Genomic DNA, 26,104 nt, shown 5'->3' on the forward strand with positions numbered 1-26,104 from the left:
CGACGGACACATCCGGCTCTATTCCTGTCAAGCGACCCAGTTCCCCCCGACTCCCCCGGAGAGTTTATCTCTTTCCTCTGACATTCTCTTCTCTCCACGCCGCCGCTCTAAACTGAAAGCGTCCGCTGCGGAGGCCGAGCGTGACCTTACAGGGGTTTGATCCGTCGGCCACCAGCAGCATGCGCAGCGAGCTCAGGTTGATGTCCTTCTGGTCCTTGTGGGCCACCAGAGCCCAGTGCATGTCCCTGGACTTCACGCAGGCCACCTTGGCTGCAGAGGGGGGAGACACAGACGGGGGGGGGGGGCATCAGCATTTGCTCTTTGTGGCGGACAGGTGTGAGCGGAGGTGAGCGTGTGTCTCACCTTTGTACTGGCAGACCTTCTGGATCCACGACAGAGGGTTCACCTTCATCAGCGAGTAGGGCACGCTGATCACGTGCATCATGTTCATCACACTCTGCACGACACACATCATGGCACGTTAACATGTAACGGGTTTAAAACTCACTAAATGAGCGATTTGATCTTCTATATTTATCTGTTTTCTGACCATCTTTGTGTCGAAACTAATATTCTTTCCTCAGCTCAATGAATGAGGTTAATACACTTGATATTTTTCTGGATATTTTTGTATCTCTACATAAAAAGAACATGCAAAATATCATAAATAATCAAATCACGATGCTTTACGCTCGATTGAACAGTGTTATTTTAATTGTAATAACAGTTCTGGTGGTTGCTTTACTTAATTCTCCACAGAAACACACATCTGTTGCAGTATATCTCCCTTTCATGCACTTTAAAAGTCTGTTAAATCTGTCATCAAGGCTTTCTAATGGCGGCTGTATTTATGGGAGATATTACTTTTTTAAATATGGTATAAAAGAGTTTCGTTAAGTGTTATCTTTTAGTTTGAGCAATTCTGTAAAGCAAGTTCCTGTGTCTCCTTTCTCACATGAAGTCTAATAACTTCTCGATGAATTAAACGACCCGCTCCATTCTGTTCCTGTGAAATATATTCCGTCGCCTCAGTGAAGATAATCCATCTTCCTGATGTTCAGAGCAGATGTTACTGCACATGTGTGACAACGCAGCGACGCCGTGACTCCTCCTCTCACCGTCAGGATGCCGTTCCACAGACCCACGTCCTTCTTAAAGTCCAGGACGTTCACGATGGTCTCCGCTGCAGACAGGAAAGGGTTAACTCACTAAATGATGACCTGGAGGCTCTGAACCGTGTGTGTGTGTGTGTGTGTGTGCGTGTGCATACCCTCCGTGTAGCTGCAGGACTGGGTGAGAGCCTGGCAGTGTGTGAGCAGAGCGATCCTCGTCACCGTCACTCCCAGCACGCTGCCGTCCTTACAGGTTTTATACTGAGACACGAACCACAGGAGACAATATCAAACACAGGGTAGCGGGTTCACTCACTGAATGATGAGCTGGAGGCTCTGAACCGTGCGTGTGTGTGTGTGTGTGAGAGCTCACCTCTATGTAGGCTGTGTCGTTGTTTGCATCTTTGATGTGAGGGAACCAGTCTCTGGGAGGTTTAGAGAGATGCTTCGACTCCGTCACAAACCACAGCAACTTAGGCCAACCTGCAGAGAGACGTGTATTCATGAGAACACATTACTGCAAACACCTTCAGCGCAACTCAGACTTCATCCTCCTACTTTACCGGAGTACTCCTCCTCCACATCTCAGAGGTACATGTACTTTATACTGTACTGCATCTCAGAGGTACATGTACTTTATACTGTACTGCATCTCAGAGGTACATGTACTTTATACTGTACTGCATCTCAGAGGTACATGTACTTTATACTGTACTGCATCTCAGAGGTACATGTACTTTATACTGTACTGCATCTCAGAGGTACATGTACTTTATACTGTACTGCATCTCAGAGGTACATGTACTTTATACTGTACTGTATCTCAGAGGTACATGTTGTACTTTATACTGTACTGCATCTCAGAGGTACATGTACTTTATACTGTACTGCATCTCAGAGGTACATGTACTTTATACTGTACTACATCTCAGAGGTACATGTACTTTATACTGTACTGCATCTCAGAGGTACATGTACTTTATACTGTACTGCATCTCAGAGGTACATGTACTTTATACTGTACTGCATCTCAGAGGTACATGTACTTTATACTGTACTGCATCTCAGAGGTACATGTACTTTATACTGTACTGTATCTCAGAGGTACATGTTGTACTTTATACTGTACTGCATCTCAGAGGTACATGTACTTTATACTGTACTGCATCTCAGAGGTACATGTACTTTATACTGTACTGCATCTCAGAGGTACATGTACTTTATACTGTACTGTATCTCAGAGGTACATGTACTTTATACTGTACTGCATCTCAGAGGTACATGTACTTTATACTGTACTGTATCTCAGAGGTACATGTTGTACTTTATACTGTACTGCATCTCAGAGGTACATGTACTTTATACTGTACTGCATCTCAGAGGTACATGTACTTTATACTGTACTGCATCTCAGAGGTACATGTACTTTATACTGTACTACATCTCAGAGGTACATGTACTTTATACTGTACTGCATCTCAGAGGTACATGTACTTTATACTGTACTGCATCTCAGAGGTACATGTACTTTATACTGTACTACATCTCAGAGGTACATGTACTTTATACTGTACTGCATCTCAGAGGTACATGTACTTTATACTGTACTGCATCTCAGAGGTACATGTACTTTATACTGTACTACATCTCAGAGGTACATGTACTTTATACTGTACTACATCTCAGAGGTACATGTACTTTATACTGTACTGCATCTCAGAGGTACATGTACTTTATACTGTACTACATCTCAGAGGTACATGTTGTACTTTTTACTGTACTACATCTCAGAGGTACATGTACTTTTTTTACTGTACTGCATCTCAGAGGTACATGTACTTTATACTGTACTGCATCTCAGAGGTACATGTACTTTTTTACTGTACTGCATCTCAGAGGTACATGTACTTTATACTGTACTGCATCTCAGAGGTACATGTACTTTTTTACTGTACTGCATCTCAGAGGTACATGTACTTTATACTGTACTACAGCTCAGAGGTACATGTTGTACTTTTTACTGTACTGCATCTCAGAGGTACATGTACTTTATACTGTACTACATCTCAGAGGTACATGTTGTACATGTTACTCTTCTACATTCATTCATTTATTTATTGCTGTATTTGTTTTAGCATTTATTTATTCTATTCATGAAGTACATTTAGCAGATTACATATTTTCACTTCATTTAAGGTTTTGAATGCAGTACTTTTACTTGTAGTGGAGTATTTCCACAGTGTGTATTTGTACTTCCTCTCCACCACCGGGGAGTAAAGAAATCATGTTTTAATTCCCAAAGAAAACAGACTTTTGTTTCCTTGTTTAAATTCCTTGTATTAACAAGGTTCACATCCTTAATTAAAGGTTCACATCCTCTTTTCTCATCATGTGCAGTGAGACAGGCGACCCCGCCCCCCCCACAGAGAATCCTATAATCGATGACCTCTGACCTTTGAACTGAGGGATTTCTCCTGTGGCGCTCTTGGGGAGTCCCTTATGACAGGCGTCACTGGTCAGAGCCACGGTGACGCCACAGCTGCCCAATAGGAACCCAATCTGCTGACTGCCGGCATCCTATTGGACGATACAGGGAGGGGTTTGAACACTGATTGGTTGTTTACAAAGTAACATTATCAGAGATCAGAGGCTAGAATCACATGTTCTACTGAGTCAGTAACACTTTATTTACACTGTGATGGTTAACTAAAGAGAGCAGCAGCTATAGATCAGCTGCAGAGCGTTTGATTCGTTGAGCAGCACAGCCAGGTGTCGAGGTTAAAAACACACAGGTGGGATGCACGAGGTACCTTGCGACTCAGTGGGACCTCTATGGGAACAGGAACCACCTCGGCCAGCAGGCAGCCGTAGAAGGCCACCATGAAGGCCACGGGGTCGTTGTTAGGAAACACCAACGCCACCTAGGAGAGAGAAGAGGAGACCAACCGGGGTCAGTGTTTGCTAAACACAGCTGGATCGTCACATTGAAGGAGGACGTCGTGTTTAACTTTAGCTCTGTTCAAAGGAAGAGTTTGACATTTTCGGAAATTTCCTTATTTTGATTTATAGTTGGAGGAGAAGATTGAGACCACTCTCATATCTGTCTGTTCAGTACGAATCTGTGGCCAGCAGACGGTTAGCGTAGCTTAGCATCAAGACTGGAGTCACATTGGTTTTTGAACAGATTAAACAAACGAGATATGAAGTGTTACTTTGTGCTGGTAGGTGAACCTTTTCTTAAACACTGGCTAGCTGTTTCCAGTCTTAATGCTAAGCTAAGCTAATCGACTGTAGCGTCAGATGAGAGTGGTGTAAATCCTCTGACTCTCTGCAAAAATATTAATCAAATTACATTTATTGACAGATTTCAAAAGGAAAGCTCAGATTCATGAAGCCGTTGTAAATAATACGGACAAATACAAAAAACATATGAAAAGAAAAACTTGCTGCAAAGGAAACTAAACACCACGGGTTGAATAAATGCGATGAAGTGAGAGAGACACAGTGGGGGAGGAGTGACTCACCCGATCTCCCGGTCGCACCATCGGCTCCTGTTTGCTGCCCAGTTTGTGGAGGATGTTGTACGCAAGTTTGATGCTGCGAGACCACAGCTTTCCTGAAGGAGGCAGGACACAGGAGACAAGGGAAGGAGGGAGGGAGGGAGGGAGGAAGGGAGAAGAGAGAGAGAGAGTGAGTGGTGGAGGGAGGGGGGGGAGAGAGAGTGAGAGAGGAAGGGAGGAGAGAGAGAGAGACAGAGTGGTGGAGAGCGAGAGAGAGAGGGATGGAGAGAGAGAGGGATGGAGAGAGAGAGGGATGAGAGAGAGAGGAGTGGTGGAAGGAGGGGCGGAGAGAGAGAGGGATGGAGAGAGAGAGGGATGAGAGAGAGAGGAGTGGTGGAAGGAGGGATGGAGAGAGAGAGGGATGAGAGAGAGAGGAGTGGTGGAAGGAGGGGCGGAGAGAGAGAGGGATGGAGAGAGAGAGGGATGGAGAGAGAGAGGGATGAGAGAGAGAGGAGTGGTGGAAGGAGGGGCGGAGAGAGAGAGGGATGGAGAGAGAGAGGAGTGGTGGAAGGAGGGACGGAGAGAGAGAGGGATGGAGAGAGAGAGGGATGAGAGAGAGAGGAGTGGTGGAAGGAGGGGTGGAGAGAGAGAGAGGGATGAGAGAGAGAGGAGTGGTGGAAGGAGGGGCGGAGAGAGAGAGGGATGAGAGAGAGAGGAGTGGTGGAAGGAGGGGTGGAGAGAGAGAGAGGGATGAGAGAGAGAGGAGTGGTGGAAGGAGGGGTGGAGAGAGAGAGAGGGGTGAGAGAGAGAGGAGTGGTGGAAGGAGGGGCGGAGAGAGAGAGAGGGATGAGAGGGAGAGGGATGAGAGAGAGAGATATTTACTATTGTTTTTTCCCAGAAGAAGTTAGAGTAACAGTAGAACTCATCTTAACTTATCTAAACATAACACATCTTAAAGCACAGCTCAATAAGCTGGGTGCTGATTGGACGTCTGTCTGTCTCACCGTATGTGAGGACGTAGAGGGGCTTCCCCGCCGTGTCCAGGCTGGTGAGACAGGGAGCTTTAGGGGAGATGGTGCCCCAGCGCTGCAGCGCCGCCTCCAGGGACGGGGGCCAGTTTGTGACCACGCCCAGCGCCTCGCCGCGGACCGCCATCATCTCAGCCCCCTCAGGACGAGGCTGGTTAGGGTCCGGCTGCTGGACTGGAGACGAGGACACGGACAACGTCGTCATGGAGGCATTTAAAGACGGAGGAGCCAGGTTTAACACTGAGGTACTTTCCCTTTAATATTTAGCATAAAGAATCAGACAGACAGAATCAAAGACGTGTCTCACCCTCCAGAAGTTCATCAAAGTCATCCACAAAGAACTCCCTCAGCGGAGGTCTGCGCGGCTGCTTCAGCGTGTTCACAAGCTGCTGGATTTTAGCCGACACGCGACTGCTGACTGGAACACCTGTAAAAACACCCACACACACACATTTGGTTTGTTTTGTTCTGCACCTTATTAATTATCTTGTTTGTATTTTTGTTTTATTCAACGGCCCTCAGGATGAATAAAGCTGATGTTTGTTGGGGGCTGATTCTGCTCAGTTATCTACAACAAACCCTTTTTATCTCATAAATATGACTTTTTATCTCATAATTTGGTCTAAATTTCGAGCTCAATGTCTTTGTTTTTAGGCTGTCGGTGTCGTCTTACCGTCGCCCGTCTCCATGCGCTCGGCGTTGCCGTACTCCTGCGTGTTCCTGGCGATGGTCCCCATGTTGGCCATGTGGTGGCGCTCAACACGGGAGTGGGTGGAGTCTGACGAGTAGCCGGTCACATCCGGGGGGGCCGAGTGATTCTCTGGAGGGGAAGCAGGCAGACGGACAAATATTCATCACGTTGTGACGTCTATCTGGTTATTTGTGGTCAAATCCAGAAAGAGAATTCATGCAACATACACTTTAAGAACAGATTTGTTTTAACGTGCTCTTAATTTGTTTGTTTATCATATTTAACTGCACATTTTTATATTTTTTCTTCTTAAATGATGTCTTATTGTATTGCACTTTGTGTTTATTATCACGCACCAATCATCAAGCCAAATTCTTTGTCTGTTTACTTTAAACGTATCTTTTTTCATTTTGTTTCTGAATATTATACCTGTTTCAAAAATAAAATGTCATAACTTTCAAAATAAAATATAATAAAATTAAAACCCGTTTCAAAATAAAATATAATAAAATATAAAACCCGTTTCAAAATAAAATATAATAAAATATAAAACCCGTTTCAAAATAAAATATAATAAAATATAAAACCCGTTTCAAAATAAAATATAATAAAATATAATACCTGTTTCAAAATAAAACTTCCTGTACAGCCTGAAGCAGTTTTATTTTTATAGAACGATGTTAAATTCTTCTATTCTTGAGCTTTAAATGTTCTGTGTTTGTTTTAATTCATTATTTATTTCATACATTTTCTGTTGTATTTTGTTTTGTATGTTGATGCTTTATTTAAAGCTCTTTATTTATTTAAAAACAACTTTAATTAAAGCTCATTTTATGATTTAAAGTGTGAAATTTCTACACAAAACCTGCTTTTTCAAACATTCAGTGATTCCTTCGACACAAATATACAGAAATAAATAATAAAAAATAATGTTATCATAAGAAGCTTCTTAACGTTAATAATAATAATCTTTATTTGTAGAGCACATTTCATGTAATTAAAAAAAAAGCCTGTGGGACTCTGTGTAACACAACAATGAGATATGTCAATAACTTTTCAAAATAAGAGCTCTGTTCCCGCTGAAGTGTTTGACTGGGTTTGTACTTTGATATTAAGATGGGAGTGTTGACGAGTCCGACGTACCGTCCGACTCCAGCGGCGGAGGCCACAGCATGTCGGACCCAAACTCACAGGAGCGTCGCAGAGATCCTCCGTTCTCCGCGACGCTCAGTGCTCCCTTCCGCTTCAGAGACAGGTGGCCGATACCTGAGGACACACACACACACACAGGTGTGTTTTACTGATGGCTGCACGCTGATGCAAATGTAACGTCAAAGTTGCGTCCATTAAAAAACGGTGCTTTTATTGTGTAGGGAAACATGTGTCTCACCGTGGTGCGACTGCGACAGGTGGCTCTGCTGGTGGTGCAGCTGGCCCAGGTGCGTGTGCGCCAGGTGCGAGAGGTGCGTGTGCGCCAGCGAGTCGGCCAGCCGCCCGGCATTGCCGCTGCCGCCGCTCTGCGTGGACGAGGACGAGGAGGAGGTGGAGCCCAGGTGGGCGGGGCCCAGGTGTGACGGGCGGCTCATCCAGTGCTCCATGCCCGACATGTCGTCTCCGGGCCCCGCCTCCTCCTCCGAGCCCGACGACGAGTCGGAGCACAACGGTGACAAGCCTGGTGAGAGGAAACCGTCATCAACAACACAACAACAACAACAACGAGAACAACAAGTGAACTCCTGAAGTCGACTTCTACGCAACAGTTTGACAGTTTCAGAAAAACACTCATTCTTGTTCTCCCAGAGAGTTATAATAATAACAATAACAATAATAATAATAATAATAATAATAATAAAGTAAATGAAAATAAAATAAAGTAAATTTAAATTAAATAAATTAAAGTGAAGGAAACGAAAATAAACGAAAATAAATAAAAATTTAAGTAAAATAAAATAAAATCATCATGATAATGTACCTTCAGCCAGTACTTTTTTAAGTAAAATAATTGAAAAAGCGGTTTTCCAACAGCTGACCGAATTCTTGGCCGTAAATAACTGCTTTGATGTTTTCCAGTCAGGCTTTTCGACAGCACCACAGCACTGAAACTGCTCTTGTTAAGGTCTTCAACGACATCCACTTAAACATAGACAATGGCAGAAGTTCAGTCTTAGTGTTACAAGATCTCAGTGCTGCATTCGACATGGTCGACCATGCCATACTCCTAGAAAGACTAAAAATCTGGGTGGGAGTCTCTGACACAGCACTTAACTGGTTTGAATCCTACTTGAAGGGCCGAGAATACTTTGTGTCTGTGGCTGATTACACATCAGAGTTGACTAAAATGACATGTGGTGTTCCCCAAGGTTCAATACTGGGGCCTCTTCTGTTCAACATCTACATGCTTCCACTAGCTCAGATTATGGAAAACAACAAAGTGTGTTATCATAATTATGCAGACGACACACAAATCTACATAACTATGTCACCAGGGGACTATAATCCCATACAAGGGCTGGGTAACTGCATTGAACAAACCAACAACTGGATGTGCCAGAATTTTCTTCAATTAAACAAAGATAAAACAGAAGTAATTGTTTTTGGTACCAAGGACGAACAATTGAAAATCACCGCTCAGCTTCAGTCACTGATGTTAAAACCCACAAACCAAGCCAGAAATCTAGGTGTAGTTATGGATTCAGACCTCAACCTGAACAGCCATATCAAGACAATTACAAAATCAGCCTACTATCACCTGAAGAATATATCAAGGATTAGAGGACTTATGTCTCAACAGGATTTGGAAAAACGTGTCCACGCATTTATCTTCAGCAGACTGGACTACTGTAACGGTGTGTTTACAGGTCTCTGTAAAAAGTCCGTCAGAAAGCTGCAGCTGATTCAGAACGCTGCAGCTCGAGTCCTCACTAAGACCAGGAGGGTGGACCACATCACTCCAGTTCTGAGGTCTTTGCACTGGCTTCCTGTCCAACAAAGAATTGACTTTAAAATCCTGCTGTTGGTTTACAAAGCACTGAATGGTTTAGGGCCAAAATACATCTCTGATCTGCTGCTACCTTATGAACCATCCCGACCCCTCAGGTCGTCTGGGACCGGTCTACTTTCTGTTCCCAGAGTCAGAACTAAACATGGAGAAGCAGCGTTCAGTTGTTCTGCTCCACATATCTGGAACAAAGTCCCAGAAAGCTGCAGGTCTGCTGAGACCCTCAGCTCATTTAAATCAAGATTGAAGACCTTTCTGTTTGCTGCTGCCTTTAATTGAACCACATTCAAGGATATTAATCAATTTCTGCATTTCACTACTGTATTTTATTTCTTACACTGTTTCTTAATTGTTTTTAAATCTCCTTTTCTTTTGCCTTATGTTTTGATGCTTTTAATGGTTTTATGTGAAGCACTTTGAATTACCTTGTTGTTGAAATGTGCTATACAAATAAACTTGCCTTGCCTTGCCTTACTCATGTTCACTGAGCAGAGCCTGAAGGCATCACAATGTAACTGAAGTGAACCTCCGTTGGTTAGCCGTTAGCGGTGCTGCTAACGTTACTAGCTCTCCTCCGTTGGTTAGCCGTTAGCGGTGCTGCTAACGTTACTAGCTCTCCTCTGTTGGTTAGCCGTTAGCGGTGCTGCTAGCGTTACTAGCTCTCCTCTGTTGGTTAGCCGTTAGCGGTGCTGCTAACGTTACTAGCTCTCCTCTGTTGGTTAGCCGTTAGCGGTGCTGCTAACGTTACTAGCTCTCCTCTGTTGGTTAGCCGTTAGCGGTGCTGCTAACGTTACTAGCTCTCCTCTGTTGGTTAGCCGTTAGCGGTGCTGCTAACGTTACTAGCTCTCCTCTGTTGGTTAGCCGTTAGCGGTGCTGCTAACGTTACTAGCTCTCCTCTGTTGGTTAGCCGTTAGCGGTGCTGCTAACGTTACTAGCTCTCCTCTGTTGGTTCAAACACTGATTGGTTGTTTACAAAGTAACATTGTCAGAGATCAGAGACTAGAAACACATGTTCTACTGAGTATTGGAGAACGATCGATTAAACATGAACAGGAGACCAACTTCTCACCGTTTAAGTTTTATGATCTCTGAGCGGCAGAGATAACGACCAACTCTCACAATGTCAAGAACTAAAACACCATTTAGTTTAAATTGGCTTCAAGCTGCTTTAAATAAAAACAACCACAGAGACATAACTGACTTCTTTGAACAGCAGTTAAACTCAGAGATTTAAGTAACCGAACGTCGTAGCAAGATTCACGTACATCACTTTTCTTTGATTAGACGTCAGCTTCACTTTGTCTCAAAAAGGTTAAAAATCAAATCACGGCTGAAGAAGATTATTACATTTCCTTCATTAAGATCCAATCAACACGTCGGCTGTGATTACGTTCAACCGTACGAGCTCATGTTGAAGGTAAAGGTCGACACATGGAACATGATCAGTAGTTCTTCCTGACGTTTCAGCTGTCAGAGGGTTTACAGGCCTCAGAAAATGTGCATGTCGGCAGTTTTGTTTTGGGGTGAAATGAGTGAAGATCATAACCCTGTCTGTCAGACTCTCTCGGGTCACATTTAAAGGACCAGCGAGGTTTTAACTCTACAAGCATCGATTTAACCCTCTGAACCTCAAAGCACTTTCAAATCCAACATGTTGCACAAGTGTTAGGAGGCTCGACGTGTTATCTATAATAAACTATTGACATGTTTACATCCTCTACTTCAGCCTCTCCTCTCCTCTGTGTTCAGCAGCAGTTCAGTCAAAGTTTCTCTGATTTGTTGTCACATGACTGTTGGTCTCAGATGAATCAATCATGACTTCACAGTTGTGTAAGAATTTAATGTTTTCCACAGAATCTGATGAAAGGAAACGGTTTATTTGTGGCAACATTTTAAATTGAAAATATTTCAAAACGATCAACATTTGATGAAATATTACAATTTTAAGGTTAGTTTAGTTAGTTTAGCTGCTTTTTTCCCTGAGCGGTCTTCACACATGATGTGTTCAAGGACCGCCACAAGGATGCAAATCTGAAGATAGTGACAGTTTTTACAGCTTCTGGCTGTGATAAACGGTGTAGTTTTGACGGCTGTTGAAAGAAAACATGCTGAATGCAAAGCCACAGAGAGATGATCACTGTGAAGGTGCTCGTCTGATGAACTCTCCTGCAGGAATGTTCTCAGCAGCAGCTCGTGTGAAGTCGTGTTTTTGCAGTGAGTGTTACTGTCTCGTCACCTGGAGGCGTGTACGCGTCCATGGACGTCTGCACCACCAGCGAGCGTCTTTTGGAAGGCATCGGCACCGCCACCTTCCGCTCCACGTGTCGCGCCAACACGGCCTGCACCGCCTCGGTGTGGACGTCTGGACAGAGACACATTCATTCATTCATTCATTCACAGGAAAGGAAGAGGAGGAAACGTGTCCGAGTTCACTGTTTCACTGAGCGTGTGTGTGTTTTTCTATTTAAATCAAGAGATTCGATTCTTAAAACACTTTTGAATCAAACCTCAATGAGAGGAGCCAAACGTCCTTTTTGCACTGTTGCTGTATCATTAACTCTGTGTTTACGTAAAGTTACTGTGAGGAACTTTCACTCAGTGTTGGTTCTGTTGGTCCCTGTGGACTAAAGGTCGTGTCTCTGAGCACCAGACTCTCTTCAGTAAACCTCTCATTCTACTGCAGCAGGTCTGACAGTCTGCTCCTCTCAGTCCTGGTCCTGGTTCTCCCGTGCCTCCCTTCCCTCCAGCGGGTCCAGCAACACGTCCTGGATCTCCAGCAGCGTGGTGTCGGTGTTGACTCCCAGAGAGGAGAAGCTCTGCTCCTGGAGGAGGAGGAGGAGGAGGAGGAGGAGGAGATGCTGCTGCTGGGAGCTGAGCTCTCCTCCTCCCTCCGGAGCTCCGGATCTGGGTCCGTCCACGGTGGACCGGTCTCTGCTGGAGTCTGAGCTGAAGGAGGTTCTGGTGAACCTGCATGACTTCATCTGGTTTCACCAGAATCCGACTCGGTGGCTCCGATGACGAGCATCAAGAACAACTCTATAGAAACAGACCATCATCTCTCTGATGGTCTCTGTACTGATGGAGGTCTGATAGAGCAGCGGTTCCCAAACTTTTTAGGCCGCGCACCCCCTTCTACATCCCGACCGGGTTCGCGCGCACCCCCCCCCCCCCCCCCTGAATAAAAATAAATAAAAAAGCAACAGAGCCTATTTATAGCGCATAGAAATCTGACCAATGAGAGTTTGCTCGCGCGTGGCGTTTGTTTACAAGATTTAGTCCGCTGTTAAATGTTGCAGTGTGAACACAAACCGAACAAAGGAGCAACTGCAACATTGTATCATATTAATCCCTGAATCAGAACAAAGCAAACGAACTGAAGATGTGAAAACGCCCTGAAACACTGCAACAAAGTTTCAATAACTTTCAGTGACACAAGGCGTCACTTTTAAAGAGCAATAAGGATGCGAGCACACACGCACAGGCTCAGAGGCAGATTATCACATTTAATTTCTCTCTCTCTCTCTCTGTCTCTCTCTCTCTCTCTCTCTCTCTCTCTCTCTCTCTCTCGCTCTCTCTCTCTCTCTCTCTCTCTCTGTTAGCTGATAATCCAATAACCTTTTTTTGACATACTGTGAATTCATTTTGACTTTATTGACATACCATACGTATTATGGCTATTTCTTATTCATGAATCATATTTGTAGCTTGACCTTTTCATGAAATCTTTAACCCTACTCTTTGTTTACCCTTTTGTAAGTTTGTTCTGTTTCACCCTCTTTAATGTTTTGTGTTTTTATAGTTTGATTGTTTTGTGTGTGAAGTCTGTGAGAACCATTTTGCAACTGTGTAAGTGCTATATAAAGTTATATTATTGGTGATGTTACTGTTATTATTATTGTTAGTATTAATGTTTTCTATGTTGTCTTTTTTTCTGGCTGGAGGATCATGCTAGCCCACAGCGAACACCAGATTGACTTGTGAGTCTTCAAGCAGAAATCATGACACCTGCCTAAAGTTCCAGTTTCCTGAACAGCATACCCTGTCTGTATGAGACTATTAAGTATAAAGTGCTGGTTTCTTCTAGGTCATTGGAGCTCAGTCTAAGACAGTAAATGTTTCTCTGTGTAGGCATCATGTTGAAGCACTGCATCAATCTAACTTTGCCTTTGTTTCTGTTTTTGGGTGCAGAGAGGATCATTCCAGTCCACAGTCGATACCTGATGGTCAACAGACGAGTCCTCAAGCAGAACTGGTGAAAATACACGCTTCATGTTCCAGCTTCCTGAACTTCATGTCCATGTGAGATGTCCATGTTGAGTGCCCTCTTCAGTCAAGTCTGGACTCAGTGACTCATTACTCTTGATCAACTCAGGGCAAGTGGCTAATCCTTTCATGTTTATTCATGGTTATCCTTAATATATATGGACACATGCTGTTTCTTCAAGATCTCAACACTGCTTTGTGAGTATATTGTACAATATATTGTATCAGTTCAACCTGTTTTTCACAGAGAATGTTAGTTTCTTAAGGTATATCAATGATGGTCTGTACCTTGATTTACAATATGCTTTACTTGATATTTCCTTTGTAATTTACAAAAATCAGAAGTTGACTGAAATCTATGCCAACCAATTGTATTACGTTCTACCGTATTTTTGTACCGTGATTCTTACACATTGTCACTATATTTTTTACGGTAAAGTTCTGGCAACCACAGCTGCCGGTAATTTACCGTTAAGTTGCATTTTTCAATAAAATGCCGTAATGTATCATACAGTTGTACTGTGTTTTTTTACTGAGAAAAACTGCACAAATATATACCGTGATGTATTATACATTCTCACTTTATTTTTTACGGTCAAGTTCTGTCAACCACAGCTGCCGGTAATTTACCGTATATTACACAGGATTTTTTTTTACAGTCTGTGTCTGACTCACTCAGCACAAAAAAAACTGTCTGACTCACTCAGTACATACAACTGTCTGTCTGACTCACTCAGTACATACAACTGTCTGTCTGACTCACTCAGCACAGAAAAATGTGTCTGACTCACTCATCACAAAAAAAGCTGTCTGTCTGACTCACTCAGCACAGAAAACTGTCTGTCTGACTCACTCAGCACAGAAAACTGTCTGTCTGACTCACTCAGCACAAAAAAAAGCTGTCTGTCTGAATCATTCAGCACAGAAAACTGTGTCTGACTCACTCAGCACAAAAAAAAGCTGTCTGTCTGACTCACTCAGTACATACAACTGTCTGTCTGACTCACTCAGTACATACAACTGTCTGTCTGACTCACTCAGTACATACAACTGTCTGTCTGACTCACTCAGTACATACAACTGTCTGTCTGACTCACTCAGTACATACAACTGTCTGTCTGAATCATTCAGCACAGAAAACTGTGTCTGACTCACTCAGCACAAAAAAAACTGTCTGTCTGACTCACTCAGCACAAAAAAACTGTCTGTCTGACTCACTCAGTACATACAACTGTCTGTCTGACTCACTCAGCACAGAAAAATGTGTCTGACTCACTCAGCACAAAAAAAACTGTCTGTCTGACTCACTCAGTACATACAACTGTCTGTCTGACTCACTCAGTACATACAACTGTCTGTCTGACTCACTCAGCACAGAAAACTGTATGGATCAGTTTGTGTTTTGTTTCCTCTATTATGGCTTCTGTGGAGGAATTCTTCGGAGGAATTATTCCTCCCAGGGGGAGTCCTACACTCCTGAACTGCAGATATTGCCGATGGCGCGGCCGATGGCTCGGCCCATGTTCGAGAAGAACTTGCGGCAGCCTTCGTCCGCTGTGGAGCGGCCTTCGTCCGCTGTGCGCTGTGGAGCGGCCTTCGTCCGCTGTGCGCTGTGGAGCAGCCTTCGTGCTCTGTGGAGCAGCCTTCGTCCGCTGTGCGCTGTGGAACGGCTTTCGTCCGCTGCGGAGCGGCTTTCGGCCGCTGTGGAACGGCTTTCGTCCGCTGTGGAGTGGGCTTCGTCCGCTGTGGAACGGCTTTCAGCCGCTGCGGAACGGCTTTCGGCCGCTGTGGAACGGCTTTCGGCCGCTGTGGAGCGGCCTTCGTCCGCTGTGGAACGGCTTTCGTCCGCTGCGGAACGGCTTTCGGCCGCTGCGGAACGGCTTTCGGCCGCTGCGGAACGGCTTTCGGCCGCTGCGGAACGGCCTTCGTCCGCTGCGGAACGGCTTTCGTCCGCTGCGGAACGGCCTTCGTCCGCTGCGGAGCGGCCTTCGTCCGCTGTGGAGCGGGCTTCGTCCGCTGTGGAGCGGGCTTCGTCCGCTGTGGAACGGCTTTCGGCCGCTGCGGAACGGCCTTCGTCCGCTGTGGAACGGGCTTCGTCCGCTGTGGAACGGCCTTCGTCCGCTGTGGAACGGCTTTCGGCCGCTGCGGAACGGCCTTCGTCCGCTGCGGAGCGGGCTTCGGCCGCTGCGGAGCGGGCTTCGTCCGCTGCGGAGCGGCTTTCGTCCGCTGTGGAACGGCTTTCGTCCGCTGTGGAACGGCTTTCGTCCGCTGTGGAACGGCTTTCGTCCGCTGTGGAACGGCTTTCGTCCGCTGTGGAACGGCTTTCGGCCGCTGCGGAACGGCCTTCGTCCGCTGTGGAGCGGGCTTCGTCCGCTGTGCGCTGTGGAGCGGCCTTCGTCCGCTGTGCGCTGTGGAGCAGCCTTCGTGCGCTGTGGAGCAGCCTTCGTCCGCTGTGGAGCGGCCTTCGTCCGCTGTGCGCTGTGGAGCGGGCTTCGTCCGCTGCGGCGCGGGCTTCGTCCGCTGCGGCGCGGGCTTCGGCCGCTGCGGAGCGGGCTTCGTCCGCTGCGGCGCGGGCTTCGGCCGCTGCGGAGCGGGCTTCGTCCGCTGCGGCGCGGGCTTCGGCCGCTGCGGCGCGGGCTTCGTTCGCTGCGGAACGGCCTTCGTCCGCTGTGGAACGGCTTTCGGCCGCTGTGGAACGGCCTTTGTTCGCTGCGGAGCGGGCTTCGTCCGCTGTGGAGCGGGCTTCGTTCGCTGCGGAGCGGCCTTCGTTCGCTGCGGAGCGGCCTTCGTCCGCTGCGGAGCGGGCTTCGTCCGCTGCGGCGCGGGCTTCGGCCGCTGCGGAGCGGGCTTCGTCCGCTGCGGCGCGGGCTTCGTCCGCTGCGGAGCGGGCTTCGTCCGCTGCGGAGCGGCCTTCGTTCGCTGTGGAGCGGGCTTCGTGCTTTACCTGAAGAATATAGTCCAAAGCGTTCGCCCCAAGGAGCATCATCCTATCCCCGGCCACTACGAAAATCGGAAGAGTAATATCGTGAACTGCCAGTGACTCAATTGTTAATTGTATCGCGACCCATCCAATAATGTTGAGAGGCTCTTTGTCAAGTCCTGTAAATGTGATCTTGCGGGAGCGAATATCCTTGAGAGGTCTGATTGCATTGGGCATATTATTTCTCACCCAGTCACTACCTATAAATGAACTTACAGATCCAGAATCAAGTTTGGCTTGTGTTTCGATGTTATTCAGTTTACAAGGAACTGAATAACGTTGTATGTTCACATATGTTGGGTTGGAATTTTGGGGTCTGAAAATGTGTGCCTGGTAGTCTATCACGTTAGTCCCTATTACAGGTTTCTCCAAGTCTCCATCTGCAACAACCTGTATTTTTACCTTCTTAGGGGGCGTACGTAGTGGGTTATTTACATCAAATTGGAAAGATTCCTCGATCTCCCCAATAGTCTCTATTACATTTCCACTAACAACAACGAGTTCCAGTTTTTTTGATGGATCAGGTTGTGCGTTTGGTAAATGTTTCCTTTGCCAACTTTCATTAATTGCTGACACTGCCGCTCCACTATCCCAAAGCACTTCAGTCCGTACACCACCTAAAATGCAATACAACTCATAGACTGGTGCCGCCCATGGTAGACCCCTTCTCTCCATGAACGCACGCGATGGCAGCGGCCAGTTTAGAAATGAGTGTTGCATGTTCAACATAACTGACACAAGGTTTTCAACCTTTTCTCCGTCACTGGTCATCTTGAGCTGTAAATCCTTCCTGGCTGACTTCTCTGTAGTATTCAGTTTGTTCCCACACATAATGTAGGCTAGTATTATAAACCTCCGAGTGCCTGCCAGGTGTACCAGAGAAGGAATGCATGAAAGCCCAAGAAAGAGTTCCTTTATATTATGAAGGAACTCTACTACGTCACATGACATGACGTAGTAGAGTTCCTTTATATTATAAAGGAACTCTACTACGTCACATGACATGACGTAGTAGAGTTCCTTTATATTATAAAGGAACTCTACTACGTCACATGACATGACGTAGTAGAGTTCCTTTATATTATAAAGGAACTCTACTACGTCATCGGCTACAACGTAGCCGATGACGTAGTAGAGTTGACGACAGCTCGCGACAGCTCGCGAGCTGTCAGCGAGCTGTCGTCAACAGCTGATCGGCTACGTTGTAGCCGATCAGCGCGAGCTGTCGGCGGCTAGGCGCCGCCATGAGCCTCAGTGATTTGACCAGGAAGCACGGGGTGCGGATCCCGCCGCGGTTCGGGTGTTCGGTAGAGCAGATCAGTCTGGCAGTAGGTGAGCTTGTCGGCCACAGCAGCGTGAAGTCCGCAGCACGGATGAACAGCGCTGTGGTCGTATTTTTAGATTGCGTAGAAGCTGCGGAAGTGGTGGCGGAGACCGGGGTCGAGGTGGGCGAGCTTTTCCTACCCGCTTACGCTCTCAGCTCACCGGCGGTACAAGTCACCGTATCGAACGTTCCTCCGTTTATTAGGAACGAGGATATCATCAGAGAGCTGGCCAAACACGGGAAGGTGGTGTCTCCGGTTAGGAGAATGTCCTCTGGTTTTAAGTCCCCGCTGTTAAAACACGTAGTGTCTCACAGGAGACAGGTCCTCATGGTCCCCAGCAACAGGAGCAGGGAGGTGAACCTCGTGTTCAAAATCACGGTAGAGGACTTTGAATATGTCATTTTTGCGAAGACTGATGAGTTTAAATGCTACAGCTGTGGAAAAGAAGGGCATATGAGCAGAGAGTGTCCTGGGGAAAACGGGTCTCATGAGGACCAGAACCAGAAAGGCACTGAGGAGGAGGGCAGAGGGGAGAAGCAGGATGGACATGAGGGAACAAGTGGAGCTCATGAGGCGAGGATGGAGGAGCCAAGTGTGGCCCAGGAGGTGAGGGTGGAGGAGACAAGTGTGGCCCAGGAGGCGAGGGGGGAGGAGACGGGGGCGGCCCAGGAGGTGAGGGTGGAGGAGACGGGGGTGGCCCAAGAGGTGAGGGTGGAGGAGACGGGGGTGGCCCAGGAGGTGAGGGTGGAGGAGACAAGTGTGGCCCAGGAGGTGAGGGGGGAGGAGACGGGGGCGGCCCAGGAGGTGAGGGTGGAGGAGACAAGTGTGGCCCAGGAGGCGAGGGGGGAGGAGACGGGGGCGGCCCAGGAGGTGAGGGTGGAGGAGACAAGTGTGGCCCAGGAGGCGAGGGGGGAGGAGACGGGTGCGGCCCAGGAGGTGAGGGTGGAGGAGACAAGTGTGGCCCAGGAGGCGAGGGGGGAGGAGACGGGGGCGGCCCAGGAGGTGAGGGTGGAGGAGACGGGGGTGGCCCAAGAGGTGAGGGTGGAGGAGACGGGGGTGGCCCAGGAGGTGAGGGTGGAGGAGACGGGGGTGGCCCAGGAGGCGAGGGGGGAGGAGACGGGGGCGGCCCAGGAGGTGAGGGTGGAGGAGACAAGTGTGGCCCAGGAGGTGAGGGGGGAGGGGACGGGTGTGGCCCAGGAGGTGAGGGTGGAGGAGACGGGGGTGGCCCAAGAGGTGAGGGTGGAGGGGCCAAGTGGGCTGCAGGGAGTGAGGAAGAGTACTGGAGGACAGGTGGAGGAAGGTAGTGAGGTAGATATGGAGGAAGACGAGGAGCAGCTCAAGGTTCCTCGGATGAAGAGAAAGAAGGGGGAAAATCGTGGAAATTCACAGGCCAAGAAAGTGGCGATGACAGCGAGTGTAGGTGCTGCTGAGAGTGAGCCCAGTCTGGAGACGGACTCTGAATCCAGTCTGGGGAACGATGCTGAATCCAGTCTGGAGAAAGACGCTGCTGCTGAGAGTGAGCCCTCTAAACACGAGGCCGGCAGCTGTAAGGACTCTGAAGGATACAGCGTGGCGGAGATACAGGAGTATCTGAAGAAGAGCAAGAACGTGAAAGGAGCCAGAGTGGAGGACTACCTCTCTGATACGGAGAAGCTCTCCAGCTCGGCCAGATCGCACATGAGGAGCAAGGACAGAGGAGGTCTCACGAAGCAGGAGGGCTTCAGACTGAAGAAGATAGTTCAGACAATACGGAAGGAGATGGACAAAGATGGAGCAAAGTAAGGAGACCGGGGCCCGCGTCCCCACACCGGCTGTTTCGCGGACCGCTGGGGGACGGAGCCAGGACGGGCATCCAGGACGGCACGACCCAGGTCTCAGCAGCATGCTGTGACCCTCTGAGGACTCAACCGGCGGAACAGGAGCATCCTGAACTCCTGACTCTACAGATCAGTTTTTCAGATCTAGGATTAAGTACAGAGCGAAATGAACTCAACGATTCTTGTACATATTGTGAAAAGACACTATTTTGATTGTTTTTTTTTTTTTTGTGAAGAGTTGCTTCGAATCCATTGCCACGGCAACGATGTTTTGTTTGTTCATGGTACTTGAGGAAAGACCAAAAAAAAAAAAACGTAAAATAAAGGTTTTTTAAAAAATCAAATCTCTCTCTCTCTCTCTCTCTCTCTCTCTCTCTCTCTCTCTCTCTCTCTCTCTCTCTCTCTCTCTCTCTCTCTCTCTCTCTCTCTCTCTCTGTCTCTGTCTCTGTCTCTGTCTCTCTCTCTCTCTCTCTCTCTCTCTCTCTCTCGACTGATGGCTTCAGATGTCCCACCTGACAGTTTCCCCGATTTCAGCCAGTTTAGCATATTTAAATGAATGTTCGCTGTTAGCTGACGCTAGCTGCACAAGCTAGGCTCGCTTTTTTTTTATTTTGTGAAAAATCCCACTTTTTTAAATATTTAACATTATTACACCATCAGATGCCATTACACTTTTCCTCTCGCGCACCCCCAGGGGTGCGCGCAGCACACTTTGGGAATCCCTGATATAGAGGATCAGGACTACAGTGAGACTGGTTCACATAGAGGATCAGGACTACACTGAGACTGGTTTATATAGAGGATCAGGACTACAGTGAGACTGGTTCACATAGAGGATCAGGACTACAGTGAGACTGGTTCATATAGAGGATCAGGACTACACTGAGACTGGTTCATATAGAGGATCAGGACTACACTGAGACTGGTTCATATAGAGGATCAGGACTACACTGAGACTGGTTCATATAGAGGATCAGGACTACACTGAGACTGGTTTATATAGAGGATCAGGACTACACTGAGACTGGTTCATATAGAGGATCAGGACTACACTGAGACTGGTTCATATAGAGGATCAGGACTACACTGAGACTGGTTCATATAGAGGATCAGGACTACAGTGAGACTGGTTCAGGACCAGTTCAAAGTTGCTCACAGTAACTTAAAGTAGACTGGGTTGGACAGCTGGTATCAGTGGAGCATTTAGACGGTGACATCATTGACAGCAGTGATGATGTCATGCAGGTGTTCTCTCTACCTGATCGGTAACGTTCGTCTCTGGTGCCGGACGTTCGCCGCCGGTGGAAACGGGCCGCAGAGGGGGGTCCGAGCGGGGCCCGATGAGACATGGGCCCCTCCATACCTACAGAGGCAAGCAGGCAAGCAGACAGACACACACACACACACACACACACATTTATATAGACACACACAGATAGGCACATACACGTTTCGCAAAAAGCAGTAAATACAAAAGCAAAAAAAAAAAAGAGGAAAAAACAAACATGAGGATGATTTGAAATCTTCTGACATCATAAAAGGTGAAATCATAAAAACGTGGTCTTAGTGTGAGACGGACAGGACCTCTTCATCCCCGTGCTGGTGATGATGATGATGGTGGTGCGGAGGAACCAGCTGAGCTCCAGGGAGTCTGAACCCACGTTCACTAATGGCCAGATCGATGCCCTACTATGAGAATACTCTGTGTGTGTGTGTGTGTGTGTGTGTGTGTGTTCGGGGGGTCAGAGGTTGCTAAGTCTGAATTACCTCTAGCATGTGGAACAAATGCCCTGATCAGTTTGGACCTCTTCTTCTCATAACCCTTCTGAGTGATGTCCCCTGTAAACAGATAGAGATAGATAGAGAGTGAGAGAGACGTGAAGGCTGCTTTTTAAATTATTGTTACAATTAATCTACTCATTAAATATAAAAACATCTTTATTTTTTATTTTACACCATGAAAAGCACATGGCGCTCTGTTTTTATCGTCATGCTCCTGCAGCCTCGTCTCTCCCAGTCTTTTAACGTCTCTGTCTAGACCGTTGATTAAAGATAAAAACACGAACCAAACAAACAAAATAAACAATGCGATGAGTCATGGTGGAACCGAAGATAGAGAAAGAAATAAAGAATAAATGTAACAATGTCAACGAAGAACATCTTGTCTTCGTCTCACTTCATGAAACGTGACACTCTGGTGGACACCATGTCGAAGCTTTTATACGAGCTGTGAAGTGTCTTAAAGCTGCATTCTCTCTAGTGTCCACCAGGGGGCGACTCCTCTGGTTGTATAGAAGTCTATAGAAAATGACTCTACTTCTCTCTTGATTTATTACCTCAGTAAACATTGTAAACATGAGTTTATGTCTCAATCTCTAGTTTCAAGTCTTCTTCAATACAGCATGATGTTCATTTAGTACATTATGCTCCATTTAGAGTCACACAGACCATAAAGCAGGGGATGCTTTAGGGCGGGGCTACACAGTGATTGACAGGTCTCGTATACAGCGTCTCTACGTCACTGCTCCTCAGTCCAGATATGGTCACTTCCTGTTCACTGGTTGCTAAAAAAACAAGATGGTGACGGCCAAAACGCCGAACTCGAGGCTTCAAAACTGTAAACCACAAACCAACGAGTGACGACTGGACGACTTCGTCCACTTCTTACACACGGCCGAGTCAATAACAACAATAAAACCATAAAGTGTTCTCATTGACTCCATTGGGAAGCTCAGACTGGGACACTGGGACAACCAGCAGCAGGATCTTTAGAAGATGAAGATGGTGAAGCCATGGAGAAGCTCATTACACGCCCCCTCTCCACCACCACCTGTCAATCAAAGCCCCCCAGGGTCCTCGCAGCGGCGCTAACGTGAGCTAACGCCTCCTCGTGTGTCGCTGCTAAACTGCCTCGCACCAGTTTACTAATTATTGACTGTGATTGGATTACAGAGAGGTTTAACTGGACCCCCCCGTTAACCTGCTTTGAACCAGACATGCTGACAGATGTGCATTTCATCACACCGTCCCCTCCATGTACCTCAGACGGGACGTGGATCTTAAAGCACACATACATATACAGAGTTTCATGTTTTTATCACACAAACAGGAGGAAATGGAGCGTTTGTTGGGACTATTTTACGCGGCGGATTAAACACGTGTTCCATATGAAAGCTCTCTGGTCCTGAAGATCAGAACAACAGAAGAACATCGACCACAACCAGAGAAAGATGCTCTCGAGTGCCTTTCATCTTTAACTGGAGCAGTGACATCATCACACCTGAGCGGTGACTCCAGATCACACACATTGTTTCAGTGTTTCACAGCAGCAGCTGTGCACACAAATACATTCATGCTGAGAGCAAATAGACTTCTACAGCAACGTACTGCTGACCATCGACATATTCCTCCACTACAAATCAAGGACACACTTCTCCACTGAGCACGCTCTCTCAGCATGGACCCTTCTGAAGCACTCAAAACACACAAAATGGTGTTGCATATGTATTGATGTTTGTATTTATGAATGTATTTATGAATGAGTTCAGTTAAGTTGTGTCCCGGTGTTTCGACTGAGAGAGGAGGGAAGGAACAAAGTGTCACATATGAGACGGATGGATGGATAGGAAGGGAGGGTGAAAGGTAGGGAGGGAGGATGGAGGGTGGGTAGGTTGATAGATAAGTAGGTAGGAAGGTAGGAAGGTAGGAAGGTAGGAAGGTAGGGTGGAGAAAGAGAATGAAATAGAAAAGTGCATTTCACAATCTGACCGTGGAGAACGGCCAGAACATCTGGGTCCAATCTGCTCATCTGTGCTGCTCTGTGAGTGTGTCTATGTGTGTGTGTGTGTGTGACTGTGTGTGTGTATACGAGTGTGTGTGAGTGTTGTGTGTATAATAGCGTGTGTGAGTGTGTATAAGAGTGTGTTAATTCTGAGTGAGGCCTTTTCTCAGATCAACCGCAGCATAACAACATTCCTTCTTCTTCTTCTGCTCTCTCTCTGTAACACACACACACACACACACACACACACACAGGTCCGTGGGGAGACGCCATCTTTCACTCGCACACAGCAGAGCAGGGAGGGTGTTGCCTAGTAACGGTTCTCCTGGAGCAAAAAAAAGGCCCTTTTTGTGATTAAAAAACGACACATCATGTAGATGTGGATGAAATTTGACGTGTTCGGATTAAAGTGTTGACAAGCTTCCTACCTCCGTCCCCTCCTCCCTCATACCTATACCTCCCTCCCTCCCTCCCTCCCTCATCCATCTGTTCCTGCTGAATTATTCTCTGCTGTCTCCTTGACATCTTGTTTTTATTTGATCTTTCTCACTTTCTTATCACATCATCAGAAACAGATAGTCCACCCACGGAGCCACCATGGTAACCAACTCCACACACTCTCTCTCTCTCTCTCTCTCTCTCTCACACACACACACACACACACACACACTGAAGTGTGCGTGTGTGTTGGGACCTTGAGCTGTCACCACACTCACATGCAGAGACCCGTGTGGACTGTGGATCGTCCAGTGGATCACAAGAGCCATGGGCCGCACACACACACACACACACACACACACGCACACACACACACACACACACACACACACAACCATCGGCGACCCAAAACTCACCGACTGGTCCCACTTCCTGCTGCTGGACTCAACGTTATCGACTGGAACGTGAGAAAAGAGTCGCAAGATCCAGTCCAACCCAGACAGTATGACCATAAATAAACCAAAGCGTCACGTGTTGAAGCTGCATTCTCTCTAGTGTCCACCAGGGGGCGACTCCTCTGGTTGTATAGAAGTCTATAGAAAATGACTCTACTTCTCTCTTGATTTATTACCTCAGTAAACATTGTAAACATGAGTTTATGTCTCAATCTCTAGTTTCAAGTCTTCTTCAATACAGCATGATGTTCATTTAGTACATTATGGTCCATTTAGAGTCACACAGACCATAAAGCAGGGGATGCTTTAGGGCGGGGCTACACAGTGATTGACAGGTGACCAGAGACGTATACGGCGTCTCTACGTCACTGCTCCTCAGTCCATATATGGTCACTTCCTGTTCACTGGTTGCAAAAAAAACAAGCTTCAAAACATCCACAAACCAATAAGTGACATCACAACGTCCACTTCTTATATTCAGTCTGTGGTCCAAAAAGACGTCTTTATATTACTATTACTGATAAAACAACAGCGACTAAATCTACATTCAGCAGCGTTATGATAGTTTTTCATGGAGTAACTAAACTAAACAACATACAACAATCTCTAGAATATTCATGACCGTCCCTCATAAAGAAGTTGTTTTGCAGAGTGAGTTGGTTGCAGTGACCTGAAACACTCTGAGCCCAGATGTTTGATGCACAAACACAGAAACACGGAGGGAAAATGTATAAAATGTGTTTGAAATCATCTCCATCACCTTCTGTGAGTCTTCATATTCAACACACACACAAAGCTTTGATATGATGTATTCAGCAGAGGAAGAGTTTCACAGCGGAGCAGCTCTCTGCTGATTCAATATTCATGTGAGGACATTTCCTTGTTTCTGCTGCTCACACACACACACACACTCACAGAAACCTCCCGAGGACACTAAACACACCGCAGGGGGCAGGACAAGACGTTGACGGTTACTTCGAGCTCTGCTGGACATCTCAGTGCCGGACAGCTCCAGAACCACCAGATAATCACTGAGATCATTGTCAGCCTCTTTGAAAAGATGCCTCATCTACAACGACACGCTCTTATTTTGTAGTGACCACGCACGCACACGCACACACACACGCCTGGCCATGTGTGTGTGTGACGTTGGTGTGTGACGTTTCCACTTCCTCCCGCCGTGTTTTCCATCATTAACATCTGCCAGCAGCATGATCTGCTCTGATAAACACACTCTGCTGGATTAGGAAGCTCCCATAGACACACACCTCACTGTGTGTGTGTGTGTGTGGAGACCCATAGTCCCCGTCCTCCTGGAGACTTATAGTCCCCGTCCTCCTGGAGACTTATAGTCCCCGTCCTCCTGGAGACCCATAGTCCCCGTCCTCCTGGAGACTTATAGTCCCCGTCCTCCTGGAGATTTATAGTCCCCGTCCTCCTGGAGACTTATAGTCCCCGTCCTCCTGGAGACCCATAGTCCCCGTCCTCCTGGAGACTTATAGTCCCCGTCCTCCTGGAGACCCATAGTCCCCGTCCTCCTGGAGACCCATAGTCCCCGTCCTCCTGGAGACTTATAGTCCCCGTCCTCCTGGAGACTTATAGTCCCCGTCCTCCTGGAGACCCATAGTCCCCGTCCTCCTGGAGACCCATAGTCCCCGTCCTCCTGGAGACCCATAGTCCCCGTCCTCCTGGAGACCCATAGTCCCCGTCCTCCTG

General features: G+C 47.0%; 2 protein-coding genes across 2 annotated transcripts in view; both read right to left on the bottom strand.

Moving 5' to 3' along the window:
- Positions 1–26,104, bottom strand: part of LOC306794164 (disco-interacting protein 2 homolog C-like) — a 71,975-nt gene that overhangs the window by 3,280 nt on the left and 42,591 nt on the right. The gene's annotated exons all lie outside the window — the stretch shown is intronic.
- On the bottom strand, positions 20–25,457 carry LOC306794364 (disco-interacting protein 2 homolog C-like; the record flags this gene model as incomplete). Its single annotated transcript, XM_079292397.1, has 17 exons — positions 20–270; positions 364–457; positions 1,119–1,183; positions 1,271–1,373; positions 1,486–1,595; positions 3,566–3,689; positions 3,923–4,033; positions 4,637–4,728; positions 5,617–5,814; positions 5,948–6,067; positions 6,314–6,460; positions 7,475–7,597; positions 7,722–8,003; positions 11,566–11,691; positions 20,973–21,077; positions 21,482–21,598; positions 25,364–25,457. 17 exons carry the CDS (start codon positions 25,455–25,457, stop codon positions 65–67), a joined length of 2,217 nt encoding a protein of 738 aa, XP_079148523.1. The 3' UTR covers positions 20–64.

This window comes from Melanostigma gelatinosum (assembly GCF_949748355.1).
Source record: "Melanostigma gelatinosum genome assembly, chromosome: 20".
Classification (NCBI taxonomy): Eukaryota; Metazoa; Chordata; class Actinopteri; order Perciformes; family Zoarcidae; genus Melanostigma; species Melanostigma gelatinosum.